Source organism: Gavia stellata, chromosome 1, assembly GCF_030936135.1.
Source record: "Gavia stellata isolate bGavSte3 chromosome 1, bGavSte3.hap2, whole genome shotgun sequence".
NCBI lineage: Eukaryota > Metazoa > Chordata > Aves > Gaviiformes > Gaviidae > Gavia > Gavia stellata.
The window spans coordinates 81013203-81031513 of record NC_082594.1 but is presented as its reverse complement, the minus strand read 5'-3'; the positions used below and the strand labels follow the sequence as shown (position 1 = coordinate 81031513).

The 18311-nt window shown below is 41.0% G+C and overlaps 1 protein-coding gene across 2 annotated transcripts in view; it reads right to left on the bottom strand.

The window, feature by feature from the left end:
* SHROOM2 (shroom family member 2) overlaps positions 1-18311 on the bottom strand; it is a 125982-nt gene that overhangs the window by 57899 nt on the left and 49772 nt on the right. For both annotated transcript variants that reach the window (XM_059823601.1, XM_059823608.1), the window contains exon 2: positions 16454-16605. In XM_059823601.1, the coding sequence (XP_059679584.1) occupies positions 16454-16605 (152 nt within the window). The remainder of the gene's footprint in view (positions 1-16453; positions 16606-18311) is intronic.

The window sequence follows — 18311 nt, the reverse complement described above, 5'->3', positions numbered from 1 at the left end:
TCCGAGCAAGATTGAAAACAGAATCACTTCACAGCAATAACAACACAAATCTTCAATAGATTATGCCTCTTCCAGCCCACCTCACACCACCCCTTCAGATCTCAATCCTCAGTCACCCTAATTAACACCAAGAATAAGTTCTGAAAGAGAGTCAATCTGGCAAAAATAAAACTAAAAAACCGCAAGTTGAAACATGTGCTTGGATACAAAGAAACCAAATCAGAAACTACCTCAATGATTTTCCAAGGCCAGATCAGTTACAATGGATGATGAAATACAGGGAAAAAACCTCTAGCTAATACTCATAAATAGTTACTCCTGCTGCTAAAGCTTGTGTGTTAAAAAGCCACAGGGGCTATCAGCATCCCTCTGAAGTGACTGAATAGTTTAATAACTGAATTCATCCATGCACTCTTCCCACATAAACCAAGGTATAGATTCTGATGCAAGGTATCTATGGACAATCTCACAACAAATAACAATACTATAGTCACATGCAAGTTGTGCCTACATCACTATTGTTAAACCTGGAGCAGTGAATGTGGCTCTAACAGTGACTACTCAGCTGTTTGCATTATATGTACTAGATTTAGTCTTCTTCAGCTGGAAAACTAAATTGGGTTGTAACACTGGCATTAGGGTGGTATAGAGCTCCCTCAGGGAAGTTTAAACAGCCTCAAAGAATAGAAAAGATATCTTTCATCTATAAAAAAAGATCACTGAAAGAGAGAGACACTGAATCCTACATATGAGCTCCAAGTGATTAATGAAAGTCTAATATTTTATAGCTTTACTCAAAGTTCAGTGAGGTCAGCAGAAACGTGTGATGTGTTTTATGTGCCAGTGCTCTGCTATTTATTATGCTTTATTATAAACCAACAGCAACCCGCAGAAGTTGACCATAACTCTTCTAGGATCCTGCCCCACAAATACAATGGGCAGTTCCTATCTGAGCAGCTCATACTGGAGGGAAGCTCCATTAGCCTCACTAGATTAAGGATTTCTCTAATGGAACTGGCTGCTCTGTCTGGTCACCACTAAGCAGATAGAGACAGAAACACATCCTGAGCCCACGCTACTCTGGCACCCCACCTTCACAGCATATGTTCTTCAAGAGCAGGAAGCAGTGACTGCCTGGCAGTGAGAAAAAAAACCTACTCTGCCAAGTTTATCATTTAACACCCGCCTCCCCCCATTCCCAAAACTGCATAAGACAAGTGTATTTAAAAGAGTTTTGTTTTGGTTTGGTTTTTTCCAGTTTTCCTGACTACTTCATATTCCTCTCCTTCCCAAGGAGAAATCCCACGATCCCTTCTTTAGATTTACAGGGAGGAACAAACAATTTTGGTCTCACACGTTTATCAGCATACTCATTTCCTCTTGCACTGTTCCGTAAAAATCCCCTTGCATCCTTTTGTAACCTCTATGCATGTCAGCAAACTGCTCATGGCCTTGGAAACTTTTTGCATTGAATTTTCTTTTCACACCAATAAAAGCTGAAGACTGAAAAACTCTCAGGCCTTGACTCTTTAAGTTTCACTAACAGACTGACTCTGCTACTCCATTTGTCCTGATGATATATACCGGGTTAAAGAAACCAGCCCAAGAAAATTAGTTGCAGACCTCTTAGAAAGTAGCAAGTGCAAAGCACCCCAGTGCACGGCACCACTGGGAGATGAGTGGTTTTGCTCAGCAGCACAAAGCACGCTGAAGTCAGGTCTGCGTGAGAAACGGGAGGCAAATTGGCAAGCAAACCACAAAATACTCTTCTCAAAGTCACCTCCCCTCTTCCACACCTGCTGACTCCACTTCAACAATCCTATTATGAAATTTTAATCAGATGCATTTGAGACAACCCTGCATGGCTTTCCCGCCCCCCTCCTCCCCTCCCCCCCAAGTTAGTAAGATACAAAAAAGCCAAGAGAAAGGCACCCCGAGCACTTGCTTATCCCAACGATAGGCGGTCGGGGTGAGGAGCTGCTGGAGCTGATCAGGTGCCGGCGCCCTGTCTCCTTGGCCAGCCTGGCAGGAGCCTCCCCGCCCTGGCGCAGCCCTAGTACCTACCCAGGCACTGCGCCGGGCAGTCCCTCCTCCCCAGATCCCTTCCTCAGGGACCAGGCACGGCTCCTGGCTGGCGGGCAAGCCTCCACGTCAAGGAGTGGGACCGGGCCAAGAGAGAAGCGATGGGGCCCCGGCTGTGGGCTGGAGCAGCACGCGTGGGGTGCGGGTGGCACCCACCTGGGCTCTGTCCCCAGCAAAAGCGGGCGATGCTGGCGGAGCACAGCATGGGACCCCGCAGCCCTCCGCGACCGACTGTCCTCCTCCTGCACTAATCCGCGCCGCTGTGCCAGCTTAGGGGATATAATTAGACTCACAAAGGAGCCTTGTTACCGCTCCCCACTAAGAGGCCGTAGCAGTTTTGATTAGTCATACCAGCAACTCCACAGACTGACTCCGGTGAACACGGTCTGTGGAGCTCAGCGAGGAAAAGCTGAGCAAAGCCTGAAAAATGAAACCAGAGGACTGTTCTTGGAGGAGGAGGAGGAAGGGGGGATTTTTATTTCTAATTTGAAGTGATGTTTCTTTCAGCTGTTCCATCTTTTCCTTTTGCAATCTTCCAAGCAAATACATGGGTGAACAGTCCAGTCTGGGGCACTACATTGTAAAGAAGTTATGTCACCTATGAGAAGACAAATCTGCTCAAGGAGAAAAGCTAAAAAAAATATCTCCAGAACAACCTGGGCCTCTTAAGACCTGATGGGCTGTCAATAGCATTTGAGAGTTACAGAGGTTTTTCCTATACATTAAAACCAACCAGCCAGTCTTCTCAGGGAGCAGCACTTCCCCCAAAAGAGAGGCAGTCTGTGATATCCTTAGGAATAAATAACCTCCAGACTCAGAAAGGCACCAGAAATCATCGCCTATGGAGAAAAGTGGCAGGTACATCCTTCCATGCCCCAGGGAGACTAATGTTACAAATTCTGGGAAATTCTTTCAAAGGACAATTTATTTTAACAGTCTTTTAAAAAAAAAAAAAAAAGCTTTATTCCATAGTTACACCACGAATTCCCTGCCGCTGGTCAGATCTGCATGTGTAAGCTTGCTACGGTTGCTGACCATCATCATACCCGAGGATGTAAAGAATACAGTAACAGGCTGAATAGAGTTTAGTTCTGCTGTATCCTTAAGGATCAGTCCAGGAGAATGAGAAGGAGAAACTTTCTTATATACTGGCATACATGCCGAGACCAGTTTTTCCTTAGGTTTACTGACCCATCACACTAAACACAAAACAAATACATATTTTTATTGGTTCTGTGCTATAACACAACAGACTGATTGCCATGAGAAGCTGAGTGCACCACACCATCCTGACCAACTGACTAACCCACACCCTGCGTATGAAAAATGAACGGCTTTCCACAGGTCAAGGGAGGACATGCTTATAATCGCAAAGGAAATGCTGGAAGTACCAGGGATTTACAGAAATCCTCCAACTTCAGGAAGGAGGAGGAAGAGGTTGGCAAAAGGGTAAGACGTGGTCTTATTTTATACAGGCATCTTTGGATTTTAATAAGAAATCTAGTTAAGACAGCATACGGCAGAATTACACAATTACAGAGAAGTCCAATAGCTCCCCTGTGTGAGCTTTCTGAAAGTTAGATGGCCTATGGCTAAAACTTTCCCAGCCAGACTGCAATATTCTATCAAAAAATGACTGCACGTTATATGAAAGTGAGAGTACTGATTTCCCACAGATGTTAAAGCAAACATAATTTGTTTTTTTGGGAGTAATCTGAATAAAGGTAACCTAGCATGATGCCTTGCATATCAACACTAACACACACGCATGTATGAGCACATGCACACTTAGTCCAGAGAAAGACTTCCGTTTGATGGGTCACTTTTTTAACACTGTTTCTGAAAGAGTCTAAAAACCATGGAGCTCTTGTTGTGTGAATAAGGATGCAAAGTCCAGCTGACAAATACTATTCTATACTTGGTCACTTATTCGGCAACACAGAGAAGTAAAATCACGTGGAAAAGAACTTTTTTCCTGAATTTCCAGCAAGTCCATCTTCACTCTACATAACAGAAGAATAAATTGCATAGGTAAGTTCTACTGAATCTACTGTCTGAAAAAGCATTAGAATTACATTGGTTAAAAAAAAGAGGAAAAACCAGTTAAAAAGTATCTCCTTAATTTTAAAGAAAAGGAAAACTTGAACTTCAAAATATAGTTGGCTAATAGGATTTTTATTTGACTTTCAAAAGCTTTTTTCAGTCTTAATCTGCAATCAGATACTGATGAGCTGTCCTACTAGACTGCAGCTAGAAGAGCAAACAGATCAAGCAAGCTCATCTTACCTTCGCTACAAGGACTGTTGGGCATGGCACTACATTTGCTGGAAAACAGCTGTAAATAAACACACATAATTGCTATGAAAGCGTTTATAAAAGACTAGTTGAAATTTTAAAAATATCCATGCAAGGACTGGGATTATTACTGTGATTATTTTACACAGAGGATCCAAAACCAGAGAAGGTGAGTGACCAGACAAATGCCATGCACAAAGATTTCAGCCTATCAAAGAGTAGAGACTTTTTCGTCAAGTATCTTGAGGGCGAAGACCCCTATTGCTCAAGGCCTTATCTCAAGTGTAAAGCTACCTCTCTCCAAGAGAGTACATAACCTGGGATCATTACTCTAGTTGCTGTTGCATTACAGTGTAGAAGGAAAGGGAGCCTATAGGCAACTTTACACACTTGGTATTAATGCAGATATGCTTATAAAGCTATGACACTGGATTTGTAATCACGACGGTATCAAGGCTATGTAGTACCAAACAACTTTTCATTAATAATTGGTCTTTTCTTAAGAGGAAACTGTAGGTTCCTAGTTCAAAGGAAACCCCAGCATGCCACAACCTGAGCTTCCAGAAGGCTTTACCTCCTTACTGAAGAATAAAACACTGCTTTGTAACTCAAAACCAGACCTGGTCAAGAGTTACTTCCCCCTTCTCCCCTCCCATCCCTGGAATCAGAAAACAGCGACTCAGGGTGAAAAACTTTCCCCAGGAACACGCGTTATCAGTTTCACTGGGAAGGGTTTCCCAGATCCTGTTTTCATTTGTTTTAATAACCGAAGTTGAGGGGGGTAACCTGCTCATCACTGAGAGCAGCACCACAGCATCTGCATGTCAGCCCATTGCTGAAGGTGCCCGTCCCAGTCTTTCCTCTGCCTGACTCCAGCTGCTACACGGACTTCACTTCCCACCAAGCCTTTTGGCTGTCCTTCCTCAGGCATATGGCTTTTTGCCAAAAATACAAGGATGAAAACCGGTCAAAGACCTGAACGCTCAATACGTGTGTCCCCTTCAAGATCTTCTGGGAAGCACATTTAGGATGCTTTTGTCTAGACTGACCTTCCTGCATCATTAAAATATATTACCACATTTAATTTAGGAACACTTATCCAAAAGAGACCATGTGTGTTCTAAGGTAGCAATCTCTAAATTACATACATATTTTTGAAATCCCTTTTAAGCCATTTAATGAAAATAATAGCCACAAGAGAGCGCTGCCAGCAAAGGATTCAATCACTGGGAAAACTACAAACTTGAAGCTATCCAGAATTAAAAAAAAAAAAAATAAAATGCATCGGTTGTGGTCAGGTAGTCTTATTTGCACATTTAAAAAGTCCTCAGACATTTAATTGCTATAGCTGTGATCTTCAGAAGTCAGGAGAGATTCTGGGTGTCTCAATTTTTGAATGTGGACTTTGAGACACGTTCATTGCTCTTCCTCTTTGTTTTCAAAGGGAGATTACTCAGCAGTTTTTGGATTTTAGGCACCTTTAAAATGACTCACTCCAACTGAGACACCTGAAATTAACAGTTGTTTTCTGATAACGCATATTTTTTAACATTTGTAACTCACGAAAACTCAATGCAAGGAGCTAAAACATCAAAAATGTGTTTGTGGCTTTGCTGTTTGTTTTTGGTCTCTATGCACTAAGTATCTGAATACCTTGCACTCCCTTCTTACTTACCTTTCCACGAAAAGTGCTGACAAATTCTAAGAACAACAACAACATCAGCCTATTTTTCTGGAAGCAGCAAATGGAACTGCAGCATTTTTTTCCATGCAAAACAGGAGGAGTTCTTGTTTTTGCATTTTCAGCTTCTAGTATCTTAGTGCAAAAGGAAGTGACTCCCAAAGTATCCCTAAAAAAGAAGTGACGTAGAATTTGATAACAAAAAAAAAAAAATATAACCATGTGCTTACTTATGGACTTCTGGGGGGGAGGGAGGGTCTCTAAAAGATAGAAAAGAAGTAATAAAAGCAACCTATTAATATTCAGATGTCTTAGAATGGCAAACTGAGCCAGTATTTTGATAGACAAGTTACTGACAGAGTTCTATGATATAGGTATCTGTCCAAATCCCTAAAATTTTAGCAAAAGAAGCATATCCTACCCTAAATGCGTATTCTCACCTGCCAAAATTCACACAAAGATCTACACAATCGCCTTTTGCCTTGCTCTCAACCACAGCGAGACCTATAGAGGCTGTAGTATCGCTCTTTGCTGTTCCCTCCCATGTGTCGGGTAACCAGTTGGTCTGACCTCCTATCTGCCAGTCACCCTGTGTGTGAAAACGGAGCAAACAGCAAGGTTGCACTACGGTCAACAGTGCCTCTCAAAAGCAGCCACACTGGAAGGAGTAGTACTGTGTGGCAGCACAGCAGAGCAGCTCCTTTCCTATCCCACAACCTAGTAAGTAGTTGCTTTTTATGTAAAATGCAGAAGAGACCTGCAAAATGCTCTGCTTCGGTCTGTGAAAACAAATAAATGCAAATACATTATCAAATCTTAGTCCCCTTAAAGAGCTCAGTCATTAACTTGGGCAAATCAGAATTTCACCATCACAGTTTGCTCTGGTTTTCCTTGTGCCTCAGCCCAACTGTACAGGCTTGAGCAGGATGGAACAGCAATTTCATTTATAAATAAGATATGCACTGCCGACAACGAGGCATTAAGTTGTATGAGGTATTAAATCATCAGTCTTCCTGCCTGCTAAATTCACAATAGTCTAACTCGATAAAACTTTCATATTCTGGAACTGGTTTTCTTCGCTCTGCTTTGGGGAACTAGACAGGCACATCTGGATGTCTGAGATAAAAGTGTTGATCTTGGGATTTATGGTATATTATATAAGCTACATAAATACTTTTTCCTCATCCTTATTATGTGCATATTCCACTACCTTTTGAGGGCTAGATAGCATTAAACTCCTGATGTCGTTCTCTTACCTCAGTTTTTGCCATGATTTGTCAGAATTCCTCTAAAGGATAATAAAACATTTTTTTAATGAGTATTTATCATCTGGAAGCATCTAAAATACTTCACATATTGAAAAACCAGCTACAAGCACTGGTACAAGCACTGGTTCCAGCAGAGTTTACTTTAAAATATTTTGGAAGTTATCATGCCATCTAAGTAAGGTGCTAAAGAAATTAACCTTTAACATAAATACAAAAAAGGCTTCATTCACCAGTAATGAGAAGAGAAACACAGCCTCTGACAGGGCAAGTGCTAACAGCAGCAGAAGGAATTGAAATACATGGGGGATTTTAGGCTGTCTCACCCTGACCGAGGCAAAGGAGCAGGAGTGAGGAACAGGAAGCAGAGCAGCATTTGGGCACGCTCACCACCACCACCTTTGCTCAGGATGGAGTTAGCAAGCACAGCAGCACGCAGCTGCCTACACTGGCCCAACATGCTGTCTTCAGCAAGAAGGAACTTGCCACGTCCTTGGAGCACGCGGCTGTGGAAACCCTGCTTTGCTTGTGGCCAGAAACAACGGGTGTGTTTTGCCTCCCAGCTGCCTACCATAACAAGCTTACCGTTTGGATAGCTGTCCCAAATGAACTGAGTTTCCAGAAACCACATTTCAAATACCAACTGGTGTTTCTACAGAGGTGTGGTGCATTCCCACACCGATTTCAACTGTGATTTACCACGTCCAAGGTGACCCAAGAGCAGAAGCAAGGAAAGAGAGTTCCTCCAGTCCCAGGGCATTTCAGGAGATGGCCCAGCCCTAGTTCATCTCATTCCTGGTTAAAACACTATAGCCACATGATGCAAGTTATTGAGCCTCCACAAAGAACAACGCCACGAGCTGAGATGCTTCAAGTTTTATCTGGGAAAGCTATTCTGCTCTGACATGCCCTATGCCAGATCAGATTTTGAAGACGTTACCATCCCCCAGAACGCTTTCTTCCCCATCAGATGCCACCCTCCAGTTTGGCTGCCCACCTGCTGGCAAGGCTGCTCCGTGAGCCAGACCGAAGAACTGACTCTGATTTCAGTTGCAACCCAGCAGAAAGTTCCCCAAACCCCAGCTTTTGTCACTGTCTACTTCCTTTGCACTCAGCATGAAGCTGGACTAAAAGCGTAAGAGCCGTATAACTCAGCAGTGTGGTAACTGTGTGTCTGTGCCAGACTTTGTTTTGCCAGGTGATCCAGTATTATGCAGATTCAGCAGCAATGACCATAAAATAACGGGTTTCTTGTGTAAGAGATAAGATGCAAATTTGTTCAGTTATTCAGTAACTAAAGCTGCAACACTCTTGCATTCCTGCCCTTCTTTTAATTGGTCATATTTCTGGAGTTAACGGTTGGATTCAGAAATTATTTTAAAACCTTCTTACAATCTTTTCAAGCTGGAAGGTGTTACATGTATTTACTTGACCAAGTTGAGCATAAAATCTCTACACTCAACATGGTAGGCTACTTGACACTGAAACATTTAAGAAGCATCCAAGTTCTCAATCTCATCAGTCATTTAATTTTCAGGACGTGAAATATGTAACCTAAAAGAAAAGTACCACAAGGAGAACTGCACCACACTGAAACAGAAGTATTATTACTACTCTCCTGAAGTTGTACATTTGCATGTCAAAGTTCTTGACTAGTGTTTAAAAAACACAACACTCTTAAGTGCTTAAAAGCACCCCCACACAATTTAATATTTCAAAACATATACAGAAGCAGTCTTTCCAAATGCAAAGAAGATTCCTGACATAAAGAACATTATTTATTTGGCCTTTAATAGATGGGGTTACAATTCTGTTTCAGTCAGGGGTCTCCAGAGATCTACAGTACTATCAAACACACAGAAAAAAATCCTCTGTGTGTGCATGTGAAAGTACTATGTGAAATGAGTAAGTCTTCAGACCCTCAAATTTTAGAAGGCTCACCTGTTTCCCCCTCTCACCCAAGGGGCTACAGTTTCCACCACCTACATTGAAATTCACCAGTGGAAAGCAGTTTTAAGAATAAATCCAATGTACCAGCTTGGTAAAAGGTTCTGGTTAAATCCTGTAAGCACTTGTATACTTTTTCATCTTCAGTCATGTGAGTGCTCTCACTAAATTGGATGAGACTACTCATGCTCAAAATTAACCATTTAGACAACTGCTTGCAGGACTTAAGGGAAAAAAAAAAACCCCAACCTAAAAACCAGTCATGACTCATAGGTTGTTACTGTCTGATGCATATTCCATTCCACAAAAAAGCAACATTGCCCAATTTTGGTAATTACTTCACAAAACTAAATATCATTGCCCCAAGTAACCTTTTGAATAAGCATATTCAAATTATAGAGGATTCCTTTTACCCACAAGGAAATGTCTATGCCCTTCCTAGTACTCCAAACATTGCCCTAACAGAGTTCACTTGGTAAAACATAGTGACATATGTTGTATTTTTGGCTTTCTGTTATTCAAGCTTTACAGGCTGGATTTTTTAGATTTGTAAAGAAACAAATTATGAAAGTTGCCACAAGATGAAAACATGTCCATCACAACATACATATCGAGAGTCCTGACAGTTGTACAAAACAAACATCCAAAAACATGAGACAACAATTTGCTCTTTGAAACCAGGGACAATACACCACCAATTGCAGGAACTGAAGCTTATGTTCACCTCAAGCGCCCATTAGTATGTCACTAACAGCATTAATCAAATCACATTAACACAACTAACAAATGGGTGAGGTGGGCACAAAATTAATAAATAGAAGTGCTTTTTAGATGTACACCCCACCAAAAAGACATCTGGCATGGGAAACGTCTGAACACCTGGGTGGTATTGCTGGGGTCATGGCAAAGGGAACACTGTTTCCATGTCGGTTACGTGACTGCGCTGACAGGCAACCAGGGAAAATGGTCCTCATCAGGGCTCTTCCAAGGTATAATTTGTTGAAAACATAAGATGGAAGCACACGTTCCTCCTGTTGTATGCATTCCTTCCATCAGTAGCACAGGTTCACACAACTGAAGGAGGAGGAGCAGCACAGTGGAGGCCCGACGAACCCCAGGTTTGCCTGTGGAGGAGCGGGGGGAGGCATGCCTGAGCAGAAGGGGACCTCCATGCCAGCCAGGCTCTGCTGTGGATCCTCCCCGAGAACGCATGTACTGAGTAGCTTATTTGGCAGTTGCTCCATTAAACACTCCTTCATGTAAAGATTCTGCTGGGATTGCTAGGCACTCCGTAAAACACAAGACATCCACCCAAGGGCTCCTGAACCAGGCCTGTAGGTGCTGTGCAATTTGCACAACACGTGGTGTTTGTACTTATCTGGTTCCTGCTGTCCCCCTGTGAACCATCGTAGCTCACTGGCAGCACTAAAGGAAAGAAATAGAGGCCCCAGCCTGGTGATGCCCTGTCACACATGGCTTGCTCCTCTCTCCATCACAAGACCCGGCTGAGAGCCATCCTATCTGGCACACATTTAAAACTGGCCATCCTGCTTAGTGCAGAAGAGTGGGCCTACACCAATGCACTGACCAATTTCTGAGTGAATTTAGGACACAGGAATTTAACAGCCCAGCCCTTCCACCAACTGCAGCCATGCAGAAACGTTCAAGCCCGTGTGCATCTGTTACAAATACCCACTCACAAAGTGTGTATACCAAAGATTGCACAGATACCTGCTGTTCCACACCCACATCAATTTCAAGAAACATGGGTAGTGAGGGGTGGTCACAACTGCCTACTTCTTACAACAATGGTACGTGCATGCAGATGCAGCCCTGGAAAGCTCTACTACAGTTTCCTACCTATTTCCAAAGTCTGGCTGAAAATACAGGCATTTAAAAAAAAAAAAAAAAATCTGCTCTTGGTCAGTCAAGGCCAAAGTCAATCTTCCTTTTTGAAGAACTATGTCTACTGGGCAGCAAGAGAGCAATCACTGCTATTTGTTCTGCCATAACAAACCCTCGTTCAAGAAGCGATGAAATCAAATTTATCGGCAAAATAGATTTTACTCCTACTCAACAGTGGTTCTCCGCAAATGCATTTGGTTTATTGAGCAATATTTAACCATAACCATTGACTAAATATCTATAGTATTTGCTTAAAATCTGCAAAACTACGTGTATTTTTCTACTTGTTTCCTATACTAACTGTTTTGCTATCTACAAAGCCAGAACTATCAAGGGGCCAACATAGGTAAGAGGCAGAATATGGTTCTCAATCTGTATCTTGTAATTGTACAGAAAACAAATCCCTCATCTTCCCAAGTCATCTCACAAATTGATATTGCCAAGTTTCACAGAGTACTCCTGCAGCCAAAAGGAGCTATGAAGTGCACAGCTAGCTGCTCCACAAGTGATAAATGGGTAAGACTAGATCCCCTTGGTAAGTTATACAAAACCCACTATGGAAAGGTCACTGGTGGTGTTAAGCATATTTCTGCTCAGAACATGACAAAATTTCGTTGATCTCCCATCTGAACACTGTAAATGACTCTCAGATTTTTATTCCCGGACTTCTGCCCAGGTCTCAGGTTCTGAAACAGTACTGTACGAACTCGGAGCCCTCGGGACATTCATTAAAAGCCCTGCTTCTGCTGTGCTTAAATTAAATGGCTGTCTCTCTGCATGAGGTGCCATGCAAACAAAGATTACCCGAAGTTTCCACGTCTCGGTGTTTACAGTTCACATATCATGACATTCACTTCCGTTACTAGGATTTTGCACTCTAAATTTCAGCATTCAGACTGCACTTCTGATGGCAAGTGTGTTCGCTCTCACTCTCTTCCCTTCTCCCTTCTGTAACAAGGGACTCCCTCAGCATTGCAAAAACAGCTTGCACTTTCGCCATGTAAAGGCACCAAACGAAATGCTATATAAAGGAAAAGAAAACACACCCGCTCACGTGTGTGTACAACGTGGCTAGAACTACTCCAGAACTTTAAGGTTGGTTCTCAGGCGTTGGCAGTTCCTGCAGAGCTGGTCGAGTTAAACTGAAAGTCCAGCTTCCCGTCACCAGTAGACCCTGAGGAAAAGAAGTCCATGGCTACTCCCTCCCTTACCCACCCATTTCCGTTGTCACTAATGGACGATTCAAGCAGCCAACAGGACAGTTCCGCATAACTTCTTAGGGTGGCTCCCAAAGGCCATATAATCCCACCCTCCATTTAACATTAATTAAACCACAAATGGAAGCATCACTTATGTATCAATTTTTAACAGTTTAATGTGTCTCATTAATTCATAGTGAAAAATTATTCCAAACTGTCATGGATTTATGGTATATGCTTATGTCTAGCATGTGCAAAGGAATGAAGATTGTATTTAATAACTAGAAGGGAACTGAAGTTCAAGTGTATGCAGAACAGTTAAATCACGCAGGATATGGTAACCACCTCAGTATCAACGCTCAGAGAAATTTTACATGTGTATATATAGACATGCACATCTCTCTTCCAAAACAAGAGAAATTCACATACAATTCCTCTAAAAAATGTCCTAAGCACAGTTTCCTTTCCATTTTCCTAATAAAGGAATCTACTTAAGAAATGACTCAATACTGCACTGAAGAACTAGCACGTAATTAAGATGTGTTGTTTTGACAAATCCACTTGAGAAAACAACATGAAGCCTCCAGAGTCCTCTTTTAATCCAAGACCAAAAGTATACCACACTTGTTCAACCATTAATATATGTAAGCTACTTAAACATCATGTTTGTCGTTGAGCCAGTTGCACAGTCCTGATTTGGTTTAGACCACAACTATGCAATGTTTCCAAAAAATACAGCAAAGCCAGTATGCTGATAGCCAGCACATTTATGCTGAGTATTTGGTACTGCAGGCACTTTTATTTAGAGACCAATGTTATTTTCCCTATCTAAATCAAGCATCAGATTCTTTAAAGATAGTGGGTAAAAATAATTTTGTGGAAGCCAGCTACCACTGCTGACCACCACCAGCCCCTCGAGAAACTTTTGCCACAGTCACAAGTTAATTATTGTGAATGAAACATGTTACTAACTACGGCAAAACTTTTTCACTTGGTCTTGGCTGTAGGTACATTAGACTTCTAAACCAAAAACAGCATGCCCTACTGCTTCCCAGGTAACAGAAATAGTTAGATCAGTATAAGATCAGGATGCGGCATTACTGCACGCAGGAGTGACTTGTATGGAGGAAATTTCACATGGACACGCTTCTCAGCAGTAACAAATAAAACCTGATTTTTCTGGATTAATTCTACTGACATTAATAGGAAGGAAGTTCTCTACTTTCCAGAAGAATTTTGTCAGAAAGGAATTTTTCCATATCACAAAAATGTTTAAAAAGTTCGCTTTTCATGTCTGGATCAGTCTAGAAATAGATAGCACAAACAACCCTAGGGAAAAAAGTTTTCAACACAAAATCTAGATCTTGGCTTTACAAACTGAGTCTCATGGATAGCAAGGACAAACAAGATTCCTTTAACCTTCAGGACTGGGTTGTCAAACTTCAAACCATTTGTCTATTTTGTGCTTCAGATTATCACTGACACCCACAGGGAATAAAATGTTAAATCAATGCTACAGAGAAGCATCACAGTGCTAGACAAAGGACACAGGGCAAGCAGACAAAAAGATGCTAAGATGACTTGCAGATCAGTACTTCATCTTATATGTAACTCAGTGAAAGGGAATTGTGGGACTATCCCCAGTCTCCCCAGAGAACAGTAAGGGTGGATCTAAAGAAGACTGAAATAGTCTAAAAATGCTAAGGCAGCCATTTCAAGATTGCTGTAATTAATTAAAGTGCAGACTGCCTCTGAAAATGATGGTCCTATCCAGCTGAAAATATACCTCCCCAAGTAATTTTGCAGTCAGATCAGTTCCCTGATCCAGTTCAGTCCAGACCTGCAGGAGTGCTCATACAAAGACTAAACAACTGGTTTACTTAAAGACAGGACTTTTTAAAGCACTCATAAAAATTCAGCGTAAGATTTAGGGCAAACAGAACAAAACAATACTGTTGTTCATAACTTCTGGAAGAAAGCATGCAACAAGGCTTTTATAAAAACCTGCATCATTTGAACTTCCAACAGGAAAAGAAAAGCTATTTCAGCACACAGACAGCAGTGCATGAGAACAAGTTGGCCAAGAATGAAATGAGACTGGGTGTTAAAAGGTTTCTGACCGTCAAAAGACTGATGTCCTAAGGCAACTTTCCAAGAGAAAGAGAAAAGTTGAAAAAACAGAGACAAAAACCCTAGCTAATTTCACTCATTAAGTTTTATGAAATTTTATCTAATATTATGCAGGCTTGTCAATGACCCAAAAGGCTCTTGCCTCCTTTGGGAGCTATGGAAATCTTCACGAATTTAAGACAAAAATGTTTTCCCTAACAACAGCCACTATTTCAGCCTCTTGGCTAGAACAGCTAGGTTGCTTTTGCCCATTCCACATATGCTAGGGAAGGAAAATGAGGAGGGATGAGAAAGGACTGATGAAAAAAATCGATCAGCTTTGCACCAAACTGCACACAGGCATGCATAGCAATGGGGCTCTTTTGCCTGCAGAGAATAGCCACAGATTCCCAGCAGCAAACCAGTGCTTGATTAGCTGTGTGAAAGTTCTCCAAGATCACATGTGTGGAGTGAAGTACTTGTGAATGACAAAAATGGCACAGCTGTGTCTCTTATGAGGGTATTTCAGCATCAAACTTTCTGCCATTTCCAAAGATAGATCAGAATTCACAGATTCTGAGCAAGCTACTGTCATAAAACTGAAAAGCACCAAGAAAGAGGGAATCTTTCCACTTGGTCTGAAGCTTTTTGTAGTAATTAAGACTTGCTGTCTTGGCGGATTCTTCAATGTCTATAAAACTTCTCAACCCTGAAGTTCTCCCTTTCTGTGACAGAAACAGCTGACAAAAGTGCTTTTACTGGAATAGCCAGTGCCAGTTGGAACTGCTAAACATCAACATGACTTCTAATAGTTGTAAAAGCATTTTATTTTGCATTTATTAGCTTTAGTGCTACAAAAATTTTGGGAGAGCTTCTGGAAGTATCTACTGGTGAGGATATAAACGATCACTTGTGAAAGAGATTCAGGTTCCCGTAATTCCTTCTGTCAAAACCACCTTTTTCAATCAAAGGTGAAAGGTGAAAAGACATGCTTTTGTACCTCTCTTATCTATCAGTGCTATTTCACAAAGGACAGTCCTCAGTTAAATACAACCACTCTATGAGGCTGACTTACAGAATGGATCATCATACCTGTCGAACCCCAATTCTCAGCATTTTTAGTGTTGTGACAAAATTCTTTTTTGATTTTAGCAAAGACATCCAAAATTCTCACATGAAAGACTGGTTGGTATAATTTGATAGAAGTAATTAATTAGAAAGTTTTGATTAATCAGAATAGGAAATTAATGAGAAAGATTTTGTTGTTCAAATTTCCTGGCTTGAATTTTTTTCAGAAGTTACAAGATTTAACCTACTTTAAGATCTTTTCACTTTTGCCAAAATTATTTTATGAAACTTATTTTTAATTCAAGTTAGGAAAAAAGCATGAACTTGAAAGACATAAGTCAGAATGACAAAACAAGAAGTTTCCATACCATGTTCTGTTTTGATAAACTGTTTCAGTTTTTCCCCTTCACTAATAACTAACTAAAAGTACTCTTCACTGAAACCACAGAAGAAATGCTTGAGACCTCAAATATTCTCAAAAAGTGGGAAAACTCTTTTCCAAAAGCTTCCCATGTAACCCGCTCTTCATAGCCTAACCGGTCTGCACCGCAAACACACTAAAAAGCATTCCCCGTATCCGCACACCAAAGGCAGGGAAGCAGGGCTGGCTGGACAGCCTGCTTTGGGCCCTGCACTTCAGGAGGACAGAAACAGAGTCCTGACTCATCACATCACAACAGTATTTAATATATTGCCTCATTTTTTGCTCTGATAAATAGGCTACTTGTCCCCACATCTTCATCCATAGAGTCTCTGTTCAAGAAGGAGGTAACACAGCATAAAATGCACATTAATAACACTCAACAGAAGTCATTATCTTGCCAAGTCTTGGCAAATTTAGTTGCCCAGTAGCTTATAGCCTGGAACACATTCGATTTTCCAGCTGAATGACACAAGCTTACCTTTTTACTACAAGCTTCAGTGTCTTGTGTGAACCTTTCACCAGACAGATTGCTTCTTGTCGGAAACCAGAGAGGCCCACATCATTGATGCCAACAATTTCATCCCCAGCCAGTAACTTGTCCACAGCTGCAGCTTTGCTCCCATCTTCAATCTGAAGAAAAAGCATATCAAATGGTAGAATTATTCAGGTTGCATAGTGACACCTTTAAAATAAGTTAATGAGCTTTCAGTATTGGCTTTGTACAATACAGTAATTAAGTGGTTAAAATAATTTTTAAAAATACATTTTAAAATGCTATGAAGAGATTAATGATACAGAGACAATCAGAACAGGAAAGAAATGTAAGGGGAGAAACCTGAGAAAACCAGAAAGCTCAATGGAAATTTGAGAGTCAAAAGCATCTGTGATCTTGAGCTCCGTTCAATATAGGACAGGTAATCATACTTGCAAATAGAGCTTTGGGCAGGCATCTTAAAATCTAGTTCTCTAGAGAAGGTAGCCAATAATATTAACCATATAGTCAATAATGTTAACTGCAGAGTCAACTCCAAAAACATGGCACCCTATGAAACCCAAGTATATGGCATAACAAGCTGCTCTAGAAAATAACGTTATTTTCATCAGGCACATAACATTTAGGAAAATATCTGAGAATTTACAATCCATACCACTAACTAACAGCTCTGGCTAGAAGAAGAGATGATGGTCTGAGATCCAAGGAAGAAAAACAGCATGTCACGCTGCCAAAGAATACAGCAATACTAAGGGACATTCACTGGAAGTTTATTTTGCTGCCACAGGCATCTCTTGCATGCACTGAATTTTTACACAACTATTCATAACACATGTCAAAACACACACAAGATAAATTTAAGAGCCAGTTTTTGGCAATTCCCACCCCAACGAAGGAAACAAACCCATTAGGAGTTACCCATTTTTAAAATTTAAAACAAATCCCAAAAGCTCAATCAGCCAGACTAGCAAGTACCAACAGTTTAAACTGATTTCAAATATAGCTGAAGGTGTTGAACATTTTCCAATTCAGGCCCTTGGCTTTCTCAGTTTCTTCCCATCTTCTTTGCTGTCGATGCAGCCTCTGGCTTCTCAGTTGCTTGGACTCATGATCTATGCATTTAATTTTATTCCTCCCTCACTTGCACACAATCGATATCCCACCTCATCTTGTAGATTTGACACCTTGTCTTCAAAGCAAAGACTTTCATTTATGTCTTCATTATATTGTGCCTTGATACAGTATCTCTGAGTCCCACATTATTAAATGCCAGTGCACCTACAAAGAAGAAAACCTTGTAATTGCCCCAACTGCAGAAAGCTTCACAAAGAAATGCCATCTTCTGAGGCACCAAAGTCAATCAACGACAAGATAAATCCCGAGGAAACTTCATGAATTCTGAAGCTCACAGTAGAGGTTTCAAGGACACTCCAGCAACAGAAGTATAAATTAAGTAACCTAATAAAATGAAGCAGTATCTCTTGATGAAAGTACATTAGATTGCTGGGGTGTATAAGATCAATCTCATTGCAGGCACATAAAAGCTCTCTTTATGTAAGTTTAGGATAAATGTTCTTAAAAATCTTCAGACCTGTAAATCTAAGCCAAAAAGAATGCCATATAAAATGCTTAGTCTTATACCCCATTCTAAAATGTGCATTATTAATACTAATGAAACAATTTAATTTCCAGAACTTCATCTTAATGAAAACACAGATAATTAAAGACAGAGCAAGTTTCTACATCCTGATACATCTAGTTCTTAAGCTCTGACCTGCCTCTGACCTGCTTGCATAGCCTCTGAACATCAAGAATTTACCAGAATACCAAATTTTTGCTGCAA